The sequence below is a fragment of the Peromyscus californicus genome, unplaced genomic scaffold (genome assembly GCF_007827085.1).
Source record: "Peromyscus californicus insignis strain IS unplaced genomic scaffold, ASM782708v3 Scaffold_12__1_contigs__length_115047231, whole genome shotgun sequence".
In the NCBI taxonomy this organism is placed as follows: Eukaryota; Metazoa; Chordata; class Mammalia; order Rodentia; family Cricetidae; genus Peromyscus; species Peromyscus californicus.
The window spans coordinates 100,985,161-101,000,208 of NW_026294413.1; the positions used below are offsets into that span (position 1 = coordinate 100,985,161).

At 46.4% G+C, this 15,048-nt stretch overlaps 1 protein-coding gene across 2 annotated transcripts; it reads right to left on the reverse strand.

The window, feature by feature from the left end:
* Positions 1 to 1,967: 1,967 nt before the first annotated feature.
* Sftpd (surfactant protein D) lies at positions 1,968 to 11,136 on the reverse strand. 2 transcript variants are annotated; one of them, XM_052734383.1, is made up of 7 exons: positions 10,941 to 11,136; positions 7,453 to 7,569; positions 7,097 to 7,213; positions 6,656 to 6,772; positions 6,144 to 6,251; positions 4,270 to 4,353; positions 1,968 to 2,344 (listed from the first exon to the last, which is right to left on the reverse strand). In XM_052734383.1, the coding sequence occupies exons 1-7, from the start codon at positions 11,134 to 11,136 to the stop codon at positions 1,968 to 1,970; spliced, it is 1,116 nt and encodes a 371-aa protein (XP_052590343.1). The 2 variants fall into 2 exon arrangements, with proteins under 2 accessions (XP_052590343.1, XP_052590342.1); XM_052734382.1 differs by having other exon boundaries at positions 6,144 to 6,260.
* Positions 11,137 to 15,048: the final 3,912 nt, after the last annotated feature.

Sequence of the window (15,048 nt, forward strand, 5' to 3'; positions counted from 1 at the left end):
CCCTAATGCTGCTACCCTTTAATACAGTTCCTTACATCGTGGTCACCCCCAACCATAAAGTTATTTTGTTGCTACTTCATAACTGTAATTTTGTTACTTCAATGAACCATAATGTAAATATCTGATATGTGACCCCCCCCCCCCAAGGGGTCGTGGCCCAGAGGTTGAGAACTAGAGACAGGAAGCAGGAGTGTGTGAGCAAGAGAGACATGGGTGTGTGAAGGGTTCAGGGAGACAGCTCAACCCGACCTGTTTCCTGGTGCTTCTTATGCACATGTGGAGCCATCTACTTATAGGAAAAGTTTCCCTTTGGCTTAACCAAGATCCAGTTGCTTCCTGGCTGTAAAAGGACCCTCTCTAAGCTGCCTCCGCCTGTGTGCCCAGGTGTGGCCTCTGCACCAAGAATTATTTGTTCTTTATTGTGCAACTGACTTGTTTTTCAGGTGCCAGGAACAAGGAAAAAAAAAAATCTCAGTTAGGAGTTGGCTTCACATTGTCTGGAAGTGTGGGGCTTTTCTCATAAAACACATATCTGTGAGTCATGCTGAGGGGCTTCTTGGAAGAAGGGTTCAGTTTGGGTGGGGGAGACTATACAGAAGGGACAATTCCCTCTGGTTTCTGGAACAGTAGAGTGAGAGCTCCAGCTTAGAGAGGGGATACTTGTGTCCTTTTTTATGGGCCTGTGGTCCACCCAGGTGTCCCTCCCATGTCTTGAATGCAGGTATAATTAAAATAAAATTTGGAAGAGTGTGTCAAAATGAACCAAATACATAGAATTGTTAGCTTTGAGGTCAAGAAAAATTTCGTCATGACCCACCAACCCTACCATCCCAAGTCACCCTTGTCTGAGTCCCCTCTCTTCTCTGGGCCTCCCTTTCCACATTTGAAAGATAAGGAGAATGGGGTTGGAGAGATTGCTCAGCAGTTAATAGCACTTGTTGCTTTTGCGGAAGACCTGGGTTCAAGTCTCAGCATCCATATGGTGGCTCACAACCACCCATAATCCCAGTTTCAGAGAATCAACAGGCACGTGTATGGTACACATACATAATTCCAGTAAAACATTCATGCACATAGAATAACAATAAATTTTAAGATAGATAGGGAGTATTAACTAGGTTATCTTTGAATCAGAAAGGATAGAGTTCTCTGGAACTGTCTGGCAGTAGCTTTGAGCATGGCCAGCCCCTCTGCTCCTGTCTTCCTGAGACTCCAGATGAGTTTACAAATGGCACAGAGGTCTCTCTCAGCCCCACTGATAGGGCTTTTGAGGAACGTTATCCTAGGTGTAGCCATGACGTTGAGTAAGAAACAGACATTTTGGGCCCAGCCACTCTGCTGGGCTTCCAGGCAGCTAGAGGTCTCTAGTCTACCATTTTTCAGTTTGGGGGCAACAGAAAGAAGTCCTGACCAGAAATGGCCCACAGATGGAATATGAAGCCAGGAGCCAGGGTGATCTCACCCTGGAGAGAATAAGAACTGAGAGTTAGGGCCTGTGTGTGTGCCCATTAGGTGGTGAAGGAGAATAACAGAGATACAAGAAAAAGCTATCAGGAGCAGCTAGGACACCAGAAACCTCAGGCAAGAGTGGAGAAAGCCCAACGGAGAAAGTTTAAAGAAGGTGCCAACGGCTGAGCCAAACACAACTGAAATTTTGAAAAGCCTCAGGACCAAGAAGATGACATTGCATTCTGTGACAGGTCATAGAGATGGCCCTTTACCCCTTACAATGGGGAAAAGAGGTCCTCTCTTTCCCCTGAGAGTTTTTTGGCATGGGAAGGAAGCCGTGCATGATACTCTGAGAGATGTGCTCTGTGGTAGCCCTGCCTTTGGTCTGCTTTTTACAGAGAACCCAAGCTAGACAGGTAGTCATCTTTTATTAGGATGTTGGCAACACACAGGTCTGAGCCATACCACAGTGGCCGAGCTCCTGGTCAAGTATTGTCCCGTCTCCTACCCACAGTGGCTCAGAACTCACAGACGACAAGGCGCTGCTCTCCACAAACCTTGTCGTTCCATTGGCCATTGGTGAAGATCTCCACACAGTTCTCTGCCCCACCGTTGTTGTTGGGCTCCCCTGGAGCCCAGTTCGAATACACCAGGGGCTCTCCTGTGGGGTACGTGAACTTGCCTTCTGTGTCCATGTCTGTCATGCTCAGAAAAGCAGCTTTGTTGTGGGCTGTGATCAGCTGCTGGATGGCAGCATTCTCAGCAGCAGAACGTGGGGAGGCCAGCTGCCCTCCAGCCTGCCTGCACACCTCTCGGGCATCCTCAAAAGGCTTCTCAGAGCCCCCCGTCCTGAAGATCTTGTCTCCAACACTTTGGCCATCAGGGAAGAGAGTGGCTGAAAGAGGAGGGAAAGTGGGCTGAAGTGGTGGCAACCCCTAGCTGGAGTTCTGGGGCTATGAGTAATTTGAGTTGGAGCTGGAACCTCCTCCCAATCTTCTCCTGAAGGGTAAATAGGGAACCAGAGACGATGAAGCAAAGACATTCAATTCCAGAGAGTCCTAGTATCACACTGTACTCTCTGAGGGGATGACATGTCCCCCCATTCACAAGCAAGTGCATTTGAGCTCAAAAAGATTAAACACAAGGCCCTAAGTTGGTATAATTGAGGGGAACGTCACACATTCTGACACCAAAGCTCAGACAGGCTGGGAGACAGCTCAGTGGGTAAAAACACATGCTGTTCAAGTATGAGAGGTTGAGTCTAGATCCACCATATCCATATAAAAGCTGGACATTGGGGTACAAGTCTGGAACACCAGCACCCAGAGTGGAGACAGGTGGATCCTAGGGTGGGGTGAAGGGCCTCACTGACCAGCCGACATTACTAAGACAGTAAGCACCAGGTTTAGTGAGAGATCCTGTCTCAAAAAAGACAAGGTGGAGGGCTGCTAAGATGACTCAGAGGTAAAGGTGCTTGCTTCTTGCTGCATAACCTGGTGACCTGAGTTCAATCCCTGGAACCTACATAAAGGTAGGAGGAGAGAACTGACTTCACAAAGTTGTCTTCTGACTTCCACATGAGCGCCATGGTACACTTTAAGTCATGCATGCACACACGCATAGTAAAGTAAAAAACGAAGTGGTAAAGGACACCTAACATCAACCTTTAGCTTACACACACACACACACACACACACACACACACACACACACACACACACAGGTGGGGTGAGGGAGGGAGAGAGGGAGAGAGAGAGAGATAGACAGACAAATAGAGAGGGAGAGAGGAAGGGAGGGAGGGAAGAAGGGAGGGAGGGAGGGAGGGAGAAAAAGAGAGAGACAGAGAGACAGAGAGATATTCTTGTTTGGCCTGTGATATATCAGCTACTGTGTAGAACTGAACAATTTCTTCCAGGAAATCACTTTTGAGAGTACAGAAGACATAATTTGTCAGGCAGGGTCTTTGCTGTGTGCTGGGGTTAGGGGACAGTCAAGGAAAGAGTGGGGCATCTGAGAGTTGAGTCAAGTCCCAGGCTGGCTGCAGCCTCCTAGTCCTGGAAGTGCTGGAGAGAGGGTAAAGTAATCTGAGAGGTGCATGTGTTCAGGGTTAAGGGTGAAATCCAAAGAGGAATCAAATCAGCTATTAAGACCCTAGCAACAACTATCTGAGGCCAGACAAAGTCACGTCCCTTTTCATTTCTTTGACTCTGAAGTGATGGGTTATATTACAGAACCTCATTTGCGTAGCACATCACACTCCTTTCATCCAATGTGCCCCAATCCTTGTGCTTTAGTATTCATGCATGGAAGTGTGCAAAGGATACTAGACTCTCAGGACTTGTACTCTGGAGAGGTCTTACACTGTGAGACTGGTCAGAGTCCAAGCTGTGCTCTGATTCACTGCCCTTCTCTTCTGAGTATCTTTAAAATGACCTTGGGAAAGATTCTCCATGGGTTCAGGATGGTACCTAGAGCGACTCTGAACAGGCAGTGCAGGACTCATGTGCCATCACAGGGTTTATGATCCTGGGTAAGCTTGCCTGTGCTATGTGAATACACCCACTCATTCACCCAAAGCACACAGAAGAACCCGATATATGTCTTGATGTGTGTGCAAGTCTGTGTTTGCTTGTATCATACATGCACTATGTGCATTGATGGATGCTGAATGTGCTGCTCTAGCCTCAAGTCTAGCCCTAGACTTAGTTCCTGCTCATTCCCATCCTAGACCTAGAGCAAAGTTCAGCCAAATGAGTAACCCTAGCTCACCAAGGTCCAGAACTCATCACTGACAGATTTCGTTTGGATCCAGGAACTCACCTTTCTTATAGCGAGAGAAGGCAGCCTCTAGATGCTGTAGCTGTCCTTTCAAGGCCTCTACCTGCTGCCTCAGTGCAGCACTATCTACACAGGGGAAAAGAAGAGAAATGGCCATGTAAGGACTGTGCTGCAAACCTTGGAATAACTTCAGCCTGGGCCCCAGAAAAAAGGGGAAGGGTCAAGGTGGGAGGCTTGCTAACTCTCATCATCTGTAGGAACAGCTTCTCTTTGCTGAGAAGGGTTTTCTTTTTTCTTTTTCAAAAAATTATTGTGTGTGGGATGGTGGTGTGTGCATATGTGTGTGTGTGTGTGTGTGTGTGTGTGTGTGTGTGTGTGGTGTATGTGCATGTATGTTATATGTGTATGTACATATGATCCAATATTGATATCGAGCATCTTCCTTCACCACCTTATACACTGAGGTAGAGTCTCTCACTTGAACCCCCTGCTTAATTATTTGACTAGTCTATCTAGCCAGTTTGCTCCAGGGATCCTATCTCTGCCTTTATAGGGCTGAGGTTACTGGCACACAGCCATGTTCTTCCTCCATTTGGGCATCTGAACTCTGGAACTCATGTCTGTATGGCAAGCATTTCACCTGCTGATCCATCTCCCTAGTATGTTTTTGTTTATTTGTTTTTGAGACAGGGTTTAATGTAGTCTAGGCTGGCTCCAACTCAGTGATCCTCCTGTCTCAGCCTCCTGAGTACTAGGATTACAAGTATGATCCATGACACCCAGCTTCTGTTTAGGGATTTGTTTCTTTTTTATTAATTTTTTTTCATTTATTTTTACATCCCAAACACAGTTTTCCCTCCCTCCACTCTTCTTGTTCCCTCTCCCATACCTCAGATCTACCCCTCCCCTGCATCGACTCCTCAATTCAGAAAGGGGCAAGTCTCCCATGGGAGTCAACAAAGCATAGCATATAAAATTGAGGCAGGACCAAGCTCCTCCCCTGCATCTAGGCTGGGCAAGGCATCCTAGCATGGGGAATAGGTTCCAAAAAGCCAGCACATGAGCCAGGGACAGGTTCTGATTCCACTGCTTGGGGCCCCACAAACAGACCAAGCTACACAAGTGTTGCCTACATGCAGAGGGCCTAGGTCGGTCTCATGGAGGCTCCCTAGTTGCCAGTCCAGAGTCCATGAGCTCCCACTAGCTCAGGTCAGCTGTCTCTGTGGGTTCCCCTATCATGAACTTGATCCCCGTTGCTCGTATGATCCCTTTTCTCTCTATTCAACTGGACTCCTGGAGCTCGGCCCAGTGCTTGGCTGTGGATCTCTGCATCTGCTTCCATCTGTTACTGGATGAAGGCTCTCTGATGACAATTAGGGTAGTCACCAATCTGATTACAGGAGAAAGCTAGTTCAGGCACCCTCTCCACTATTACTAGAAGTCTTATCTGGGGGGTCATCTTTGTGGATTCCTGGGAGTTCCCTTGGCACCAGGTTTCTCTGTTCAGGGATTTCTTATGGTCCCTAAATAAGCCCCTGAACTTAAACTAAGTCTGAACCAGATGGCAGACCAAACCAGGTGGGATCCTGCCACAAGATTCGGGAAATACAATGACATCCCCATTCTTGGAGAAAGAATAGAATACACATTCCTTATATAATTCTCACCCACTGGGTTGTTAGATGTGCAAGGCTAGCCTATAAACCATGTCCTGTCACCTGTCCCCCATGATCAGATAAAGAAATTACCAAGTTGCCTTCCCACACGACTTAGATAGTTAAGCCATACCCTAACTGGCACTCCATCTATCTGCTGATCCCAACTTCCATTCACCACCTGTACTAATGAGGTGCTTGTGCCTAGCTGAAGGATGCTACACCCCAGTAGGGTTCCAGTACCCAAAGCTTCTGCCTTACCTGGAAGCCCACTTTCACCTTTGGCTCCTTTATCTCCAGGAGTACCTCTGTCCCCCTTGAGTCCTGGAGGTCCTCTGGAACCTGGAGCTCCCTGTGGACCCACAGCTCCTGTAGGCCATGGAATCCAAAAAGAACGGGCTAAGCTGTGTCCATTTTCCAGCATTTTCACCTCATTGGACATAGTCTATCTTAATTCCAGCTCTGTGCCTTCCTCACATACAGACTCTCCCCAGAAAACAGACACGTGCCCACTCTGGGTATGGCTGTCCTTACTGCCTGGCAATCCACTTTGTCTGTATACAACTTCCCTGCAAAGAGACCTCTTGTGGCTTAAAACAGCCCCCTCCCTACATATGAGCAGTCCCAGAGGCCCCACATTCACCCTCCTTGGAAGCAGTCTGCCTCTACAGTCTAGCTTTGACTTAATGGGTAAGTGGAAGAATATAGACCTAGGCAGCCCTCAGGAGGGCGCAGTAGAACTCCATCCAACCCTCCATAGATTCCTCACTTACCTGCTGCCCCAGCAATCCCAGGGGCTCCTCGCTCACCAGGGCCACCTCTTTCTCCCTTGGGACCCACAGGGCCTTTTGCTCCTGCAGATCCCTGCGTGCCTGGAGCACCTACTTCTCCTGAGAAAGGAACAAACAGGGAGAAACACTGCTGAGAGTGTGTCCAGGGTGCATCCTTTCCTCAGCAGTAGGCCTTTTCACAGAACTGCAGGGTTAGATAGAGAGGTGGAAACATTGTTCCTTGCTGCCTGGGGTTCCTCTGTGGAAGGTAATGGAGACATACTGTCAGTGTAGCAAATGTGAGAGGGATGTGCATGCCAAGGTCTTGGCAGTGTTAGTACCCTGGGTTCCTCCTGGTCACATGACCATGCCCCAGATCACACCAAGGGCATCCACTGCCATTCTTCCTTTCTCCCTCCCAGACTAGCCATGCCCCCAGCCTACCTTTTGGCCCAGCATCTCCTTTAGGACCTGGTTTGCCTTGAGGTCCTATGTTCCCCTGCTTCCCAGAGGGGCCTTCTTTCCCTGCTGGACCAGGCACACCTGGAAGTCCTGGAGGTCCTGGCAGAAAAGGATCAGCCCAGTCAGTGAAAGGAAACTCCATTGGCAGTGGGAGTGCATAAGATGAATGTCAGAGCAGAGGGCAAAGAGACAATAGTCCATCCTGAAACAACCCAGTGTCTCCTTCAGAGCATCCTTCTTCTCTCTTCCTGGACAAGTTCTGTGCCTGCCACTTGCATATCCTCATGATAGAAGCAGCAGCTGGAGGCACCAGCTGAATCCCATGACCCATTGCTCACCACACGGTCCAGAGTCTCCCTTTGGTCCAGGTTCTCCAGCAGAGCCATTGTCCCCTTTGGCCCCAACTGGACCTACAGGGCCAGGCATCCCCGAAAGCCCCACAGGTCCGGGCAAACCTATAGAAACAAAAGAAATGGATCCAGCGTTAGTCCTAGACTCAGGAGGGACCAATATCTACAGGATGAAGCCTCCAGAATTTCTTCAGGGTTCTGCAGAACATGGACTGCCTACAGTCACACATCCCGGTCCTGTGGTGACCCATAAAATGAAAACCAGTGTCCCCACTAAGAGGAAATAAATGTCCGTGGGTTGGAGATGAATTCAAGCCAAGAACTTCCTTTCACGCAGTGCTCTTTCCCCTGCCCCAAGGCCACTGTGTCAGCAGGAGGTAATCTCTCAGCCTTGACTGATCGGTGTCCACAGGACAAGTAGGTAGCTGTATAAGTCTGTGCATATAACTGCGTGTGCACCTGAGAGTGAGTGTTCTGAGAGTGTGTATCAGGAGAGCCAACTATTTTTTTAAATCAGAAATTGCATCACATAGATACCAACTTGTTTATTGTTATTTATCTGCTTAATCATTGTTTATTTGTGAAGAGCCCCAGAGAAGGAACAAAACCTTAAAGTAAGATTGTAGCACACTAAAGAGTCTATGTGCAACAAAGGAAATACTCAACAGAGTGAAAAGACACCCTACTGAGTGAGAGAAGATGCTTGTCAAACATTCATTTAATATCCAGAGTATCTAAGGAATTAAAAAAATCAACAGTAAAAAACAAATGATCTAATTTAAAAATGGGCAGATTTTCTGAACAGACTGCTCAGGAGAAGAAATAAAAAGTCAGAAAGTAATTGAAATAATGTCAACTTCAGTAGCCCTCAAGGAAAGACAAATAAAAACTACAGAGATTGCATTTTGCACCAGTTAGAATGGCTATTACAAAACCAAACCAGCCATGTGTTGTGGCATGTGCCTTTCATCCCAGCACTCAAGACGAAGATCTGTGAGGCTAGCCTCATCTCCATAGTGAGGTTCAGATCAGCCAGGGCTACAGTGAGAACCTGTCTCAAAATCTTGAAACTCTCTCTCTCTCTCTCTCTCTCTCTCTCTCTCTCTCTCTGTGTGTGTGTGTGTGTGTGTGTGTGTGTGTGTGTGTGTGTGTGTGTTACACACAGAAATAACAGATGGTAGTGAAGATGTGGAGAAAAGGGAAGCTTTATATAGGGAAATGAATTAGTATAGCTGCTGTGGAAAGTAGTGTAAGGTTTTCTTTAAAAAAAAAAATCTAGAGCGACAATTACCATTCTACTATGGCTGGGAATATATCCAATTGAAATGCGATCAACAAACCAAAGAAATACCTGCACACCCATATTTACTGAAGCATCATTCACCATAGCTAAGATATACCAACAGCCTAGGTGCCTACTAATGGATGAATGGTTACTGTGGTATATATCCACAGTGGGATATTAACCAGCCATAAAGAAGAATAAAATCCTATCACTTTTAGAAAAATAGATGGGCAGGAAGAACATCATATTAAGTGAAACCCAGACACAGAAAGACAAATGCCCCATGTTCTGTTGTATGTGGATAAGAAAACACACACCAACATGAATGTAAAATAGTGATTAGTCAGAACAGTTGGGAAGGGGCAGGCATTGATAAAAGGAGACAGGTTTGAATACTTTACCCTATTGCATGTGTGGTCTTCAAGAGACTCATAACAAACTGTGGGACAAAGGTAACTGTCAAAGAAGAGAAGTGTGAAGTTTCCCTTCCCACAGAGCAGTGCCCAGCACACCATGTCCTCAAAGGAAGCAGTACTAGATTATAGTACTATATATATATATATAATCTCTCTCTATATATATAGATTATTTTACAGAGAAAAGAGATGAAATCTCAGGTTTAAAAACTGTTCTATGACAAGAGAGGCCTTCCTAGGACAAGGACTGAAGTTGGGATGGGGTGTCTGTGAATTTTCTGGAAGATTCTGGCCTTCATATTTCTTCCCATAGATGAAGTGTAGAGGGTTACATGGCTGAGCTACATCACATACCTACCTAGCTGAGGTAGACATACCTTGACTCAGGTCAAGCATCTCTTAGACTGAGGTCTCACTACAGTGACTCCAGATTTAATCTGCTCAAGAGTGTCTGTGTCTCTTCTTAAGCCCCAACTGACCTTTTCAACAAATTCTGGGGACCAAGAGGTTTCAAAATATACCAAATAGATTAATCATCAAAAGTGATTGGAGAGTGACCAGAATGGAGGATCCGGGGGGTGGGGAGAGCCATTTTCTGCCTCAAGCCCTTCCTCTGTCCAAGGCCCAACCAAAGAGCAACAAAAATACAGGGAGGAGGTCAGTTCTATGGCCACTGTGGGAAAGGACCACCCAACACTCAATCCACAGCTCCTCTGGGATCAAGAGAAAAACAGGGATCTCTGAGAGAGCAAGCTGCTACACTGAGCCCCTTTCCTCTTGTGTGGTTCTCCTGGGTGGCTCTCAAGGCCCAGCCCATTCATACAGGGAGCCACTCTGTATCTTACCTGAGACATCTCTTGCCCTTTATCCCATGTAGCCTAGAGATAGTATTTATCCCAAGTGTCACTACTTCCTTCCAACCAAAATGCAAACTGGGGCAAAAACATAGCATTTGAATCCATCAAAGCTTCAGCTCAGGGTAGTGTGTCCCTCTACTTGTGTTGCAGGTTTACTGAGTTTCCCATCTTGCCAATGAGACTCTGCAGGGTCGGTATTTTCATGATCAATTCCTTTGATTATTAGTACATCTGGTAAACCAGACGAATACACCAACTCAGTCAACAGGGACGTTGAACTTTACCCAGAAGACTCAATTTAAAATAAATTTTTGGTTCCATACTCTGTCAAAGATTATTTGGCAAGTACTATTCTCACTGGGAGATAGGCAAACTGAGACTTGGTGACAATGAGTAGACGCCTCTGAGGGTCATAGTCACAGAGAAGTAGCTAATAGTCAAATCTGTTTAATTACATCTTCCTTTGTAATGTCCTAGCCAGGGCCTGCCAATAAGATCTGTTTATAGGACTGTGGAGCCTCATCTTTCCCACCATGTATAAAGTGGAGTTTAAACATTAAAACTAATATAGGCACCATTAATCAAAATGAACAATTTCTAACTGCTAGAAGACGGCCCGATAGATTAATCCCCAATATCAATAGTTTACCCATTCTTGGGACAAGAAGAATCCAAAGATCCCAAGGGAGGAATCAAGCCAGCTGGGTGATAGGAGGAAACACATGGTACATCAAAAAAAAAAAAAAAAAAAAAAAAGACATGTGTTTGGCAGGTAGCATGGACACCAGGGGGAAACTCATTCCCTGGAAGGAAGAAGCCCACATCCAAGTTCATCACAGAGCATCTGGGGGTTCAGGTTGGTTCACATTCTGATCCTCCCCTCACCCCACCAGAATGAGCCCCTGATCCCAGCTCTACCTGGATCACCCTTCTCGCCCCGTGGACCCTCTCTCCCATCCCGTCCATCACGACCAGGCAGGCCATTCTCTGTGGGGTTACACATGACTAGGGTGCAGGTGTTGGCTACTGATCTCTGTGAGAGGGTCTTCACTTCTGCTCCCTGGTTCCCCAGGGGCTGCACAAGCAGGACAAGCACGGCCAGAAGGTGCAGCATGGCCTGCAGGGATGAGAAAGGGAAGAGAGGTGATGACGGTTCTAGGATCTGGATTAGGTGGTGACTGCTGAGTCTGGAGATGAGAAATCTCCATCCCCACATCTTCCTCCATGATGAGGGTCCAGAGCAGTGAGACAGTAAGACTCCAAGGGCAGTTTATGGAGATGGGTACATGTTCTGACCTTCGAGGAAGTGAGTTACCTGACTAGAACTCTGATAGGGGTTGACGGTACTGTCCATCTCTTCTCTGGTGGCCCATGAGTGTAATGGCTGGGTCTAATGTTCCTCACTGAGGACTGTCCTCATCCATGATCCTCCTTCTCTCTGTCTGTAAAGTAGGACAACTGGCTCATCTGAGTTGAAGCCAAGTCTGCATTATCTCCCTTGCTATCTGGATCAGCACCAACTGCTCACAGCACTGGTCCATAAATACACTTGGGTCTGAGTGCTTCTAGATGCTTGCACTGAGCTCAGGCTGCATTCTTGCCAGGCAATTTAGCATTCCTGGACTAGGCATTGAGTCCATAAGGAAGGTCCTAGAGGGAACATAGCTAGAGTTTCATAGATATTAAATTAACAGCTGGAGAGACTCCAGAAGTCTACTGGACTATCTGAGATGGCTTCAGGGAGAGCCTTTGTTTTGGGGAGGGGGCATTCCAGGTGGGTTATTCAGTTCTGAGGCTGGTTTGAGGAGGAACTGAGAGAAGATATTTAGCAGAGTATTCAGTCACTGTCTGAGAGGGCTGTATTCTGGCTAAGACCTGACCACAGGGTGCAAGACTTTGGTCAGTCCCTAAAAGAGTGCCTGTGTCACTTTTCTCAAGGTCTTAACTTCCCAACACCACCAACACTTTTCAGTAGCGTCACAAGGCTGGCAACCATGCATGCCTTCAACCATGGAGGACAGTTAAGATCTGAATTGTAATAACATCTTTCATTTCAAAGAAGAGCCTGTGGGCAGCACAGTGGCTGGGAACAAAGTCAAAGGGGCCTGTACAATGAAAGGGTTCACTGTAACCAGGGATGGGGTACACGATTGCCAGAGCTTCCTGACCAGAGATGTACTTCTCCACCTGCTGGTGGTTATGGGCTAAGTCTTCTTTCCATTTCTTATTCACAATTTCCTCAGGTCTCTATGGACTCCCTAGCAATGCCTTAATGAACTCATGGGCCACTTTACCCTTGTTTTAGCAGAGGCTTCATCAACAGTACTGAAAAACAGGTCCAAGTCAGAGCAAGGCCACTGTTCCTTGGCCTGTCGCCACCTTAACTTAAGAACCCCACGCCTCATTCTGGGGAAGAGTCAAGACAAAAGACCTTCTGCTCTACTGTCTGTTTGCCTGAGCATGAAGGAAGCCTGCAGGGAGCAGATCACAGGCTTTCAGATCTGAGACAGGCAAGTTAGCCTGGGTGGCGGACAGAGTGTGTATAATCACAGCCCAGAGCACTCAGTTTGTGCTATGCTTTCAGAGTAAAAGTTCCTTGAGAACAGTGGTTTTTCCTACTGTTGACTGGCAATTCAGAGACCTTGTGTAGTTAAGTATATTGTTTAATAATGACTTGAGGCTAAGAAAGAACTCAGGTTATCCTTGTTTCTACACTATTGGTACCAGCCTGAGTTTAAAATCCCAGCCCAAGAAAGTCTGGGCAGTTCTTTATCCACTATCTTTCTCAAGAAATTGGGAACCAAGACAAAATTCCCCCCGAATTCTCCATACCATCTGTGTAGGTTTGGAGAAGCATTATATAGCACTAACCCACACTACCCCAACTCAGAAATCAAATCTTCCACTGAGTCAAAGAAGGTGACCTAGGGACAGAGGATATTTTCCTCTCACCGTGTCTTCCACCTCCACCCCTCACAACTCCTTATCCTGAACCTAGAACCAGAACCGGGACTCCTCCTTCCTCAAAATCAGTGGGATAAACATCCCAGATGGACAAATACCCACAAGAGATAGGGAAATGAAATGAGAGGCAGAGACACTCACAGATTGCTTCCTCTAGGCACCGGGAGCTCCAGGTAAATGAGCCTCTGTTTGTCAGTCACCCACTATTTATGCCTGCCTGCCCTGTAAGTAGAGCTGCCCAGCATTGGTCTTCTAAGAAAAGTAAAACACACACACACACACACACACACACACACACACACACACACACACACACACACAGAGTTTTCTTCCTGTTGACTCACTCACTTTTACTCCACCTACACTCTGGAAACCTGCCGCCAATATACCTAACACTATGCATACCTGGCACCTTAGCAATGCACTGTTGGCCAGTGACCTCTCTACCCCCTGAGAGTGAGGAGGCATCCCCAGTGTCTGGTATTGGAGATGTCCAGGAATCTGAGGCCCAGAGCCCATCGTGCTGCACAACGGCCTTCAGTGACTGAAGAAAAAGGAAACCCTCACACCTACATATCTCCAAAGTTAGGATCCACTGCTGTGTCTACTTCCTTTTTCTTCTCAAAAGCATTGCCCAGATATTGAGAAAGAGCTGGGAGCTGCTTGGCATAGCCAGGAAGGGTGTGGCAGATAAGGAGACTGCAAAAGCAGCAACCCACGAGGACTGCAGTTCAGGCAGCTGCATCTTGGAAGCAGACACTGTTTTATACACTGCACTAAAATACAAAGAGCGCATCACTTATCCTCCATGGTAATGAACTTCCCTTAGCAAGTGGGCATCTTGGCCCTTGTTCTTCTATCTTCCTAGCAAGTATTTGACTTGTATGTTGCCCTGGTCATTAAATAAAAGTCTTGAACTCTTATTACTCAGTGGTGACAACCCTTTAGGCATCTCTTAACTTCCAGGGTCTATCGGGAAGTTGTCAGTTCTACTGCCCTTGCTATTATCTTTGTTTTCAGATTCCCATCACTTGAGATTTTTTTTTTCAAATCTGTCTTTGTCTCTCTGTCCCGTGTGTGTGTGTGTGTGTGTGTGTGTGTGTGTGTGTGTGTGTGTGTGCACGCGCGCGCGCACATGCCTGTTCAAAATCTACATATCTCAAGGCCAAGGTGGCTTTATCTCCTGATCCTAGAGTTAAAACAATATATTTTTTTGAAGCAAAACTCCATTTTGATGAAAGACAATTTGGATATCTGTTTTTTTTTTTTTTTTAGGAGAAAACAAGAGATTATAGCATACACAACTGAAGGAGACACAGCACACATACTACAAGCCTCTCTGGGAGGGAAAGGGAGACAGTACAGCTGACCGTGAAGACGATGATGACAATATCCACAGCACTAAATTGTCATTAGCAATTCCCTGAAGTGCCTGATTGTAGAAATGGGCCGGCATTGGGAACCAACTAACCCAATCCCTCCCATAATCATTCTGAGCAAACTGGCCAGTAGCCCTGCACCCCATATTGGCCAGGAAGGCCTGCTATGCAGAGCAGTCATACTGCAAAAACCAATGTGCCCTTCCCTCCAAATTTAAGTGCAGGTATGTAGACCAGAAAGCTATAGAAAATTCTCACAGAACGGTGTTGGCTCCCTCTTATCAAGTGGTGTCTTGATCTGGAATTTTATTATCTCTAAGAACCTGGTCAGAGGCATCATTTTTCACTTCTTACCTAATTTGTTTCCTCTTATGATTTGTTGGTGTGTGTGTTGTATAGTGCATACACTTCACTTGTTTATTTCATCAGTAGATGCAGTTTGTAGGAGGCACAATATTTCCATGTCAGAAAATCAAAATTTAAGCCCTGAAAAATAGAAGTTGACACCACAGTGTTGACTTATTGATGTCTATACCCTTGACAGGATGCACTAAGAGGGGGCACAAAGTGACAGTTTTTGTGTGGTACTTTTGCTAGAATTGTATAACCTCAGTCTAATCATGAAAAAATTCCAGATAAGCTCATGTTGAGGAACAATGCAAAATAATGCATTACCTGGGTCA

Bases quoted from the DNA above. Each gene is read 5' to 3' on its own strand.
- Sftpd (XM_052734382.1), bottom strand. From the start codon at position 11,136: ATGCTGCACCTTCTGGCCGTGCTTGTCCTGCTTGTGCAGCCCCTGGGG. The intron at 7,570-10,940 runs GTAGAGCTGGGA...TTGTTTCTATAG, and splicing joins GGGCGAGAAGGGTGATCCAG to GTTTGCCCGGACCTGTGGGG. The intron at 2,345-4,269 runs GTGAGTTCCTGG...CTCCTCTTTCAG, and splicing joins CTTCTCTCGCTATAAGAAAG to CCACTCTCTTCCCTGATGGC.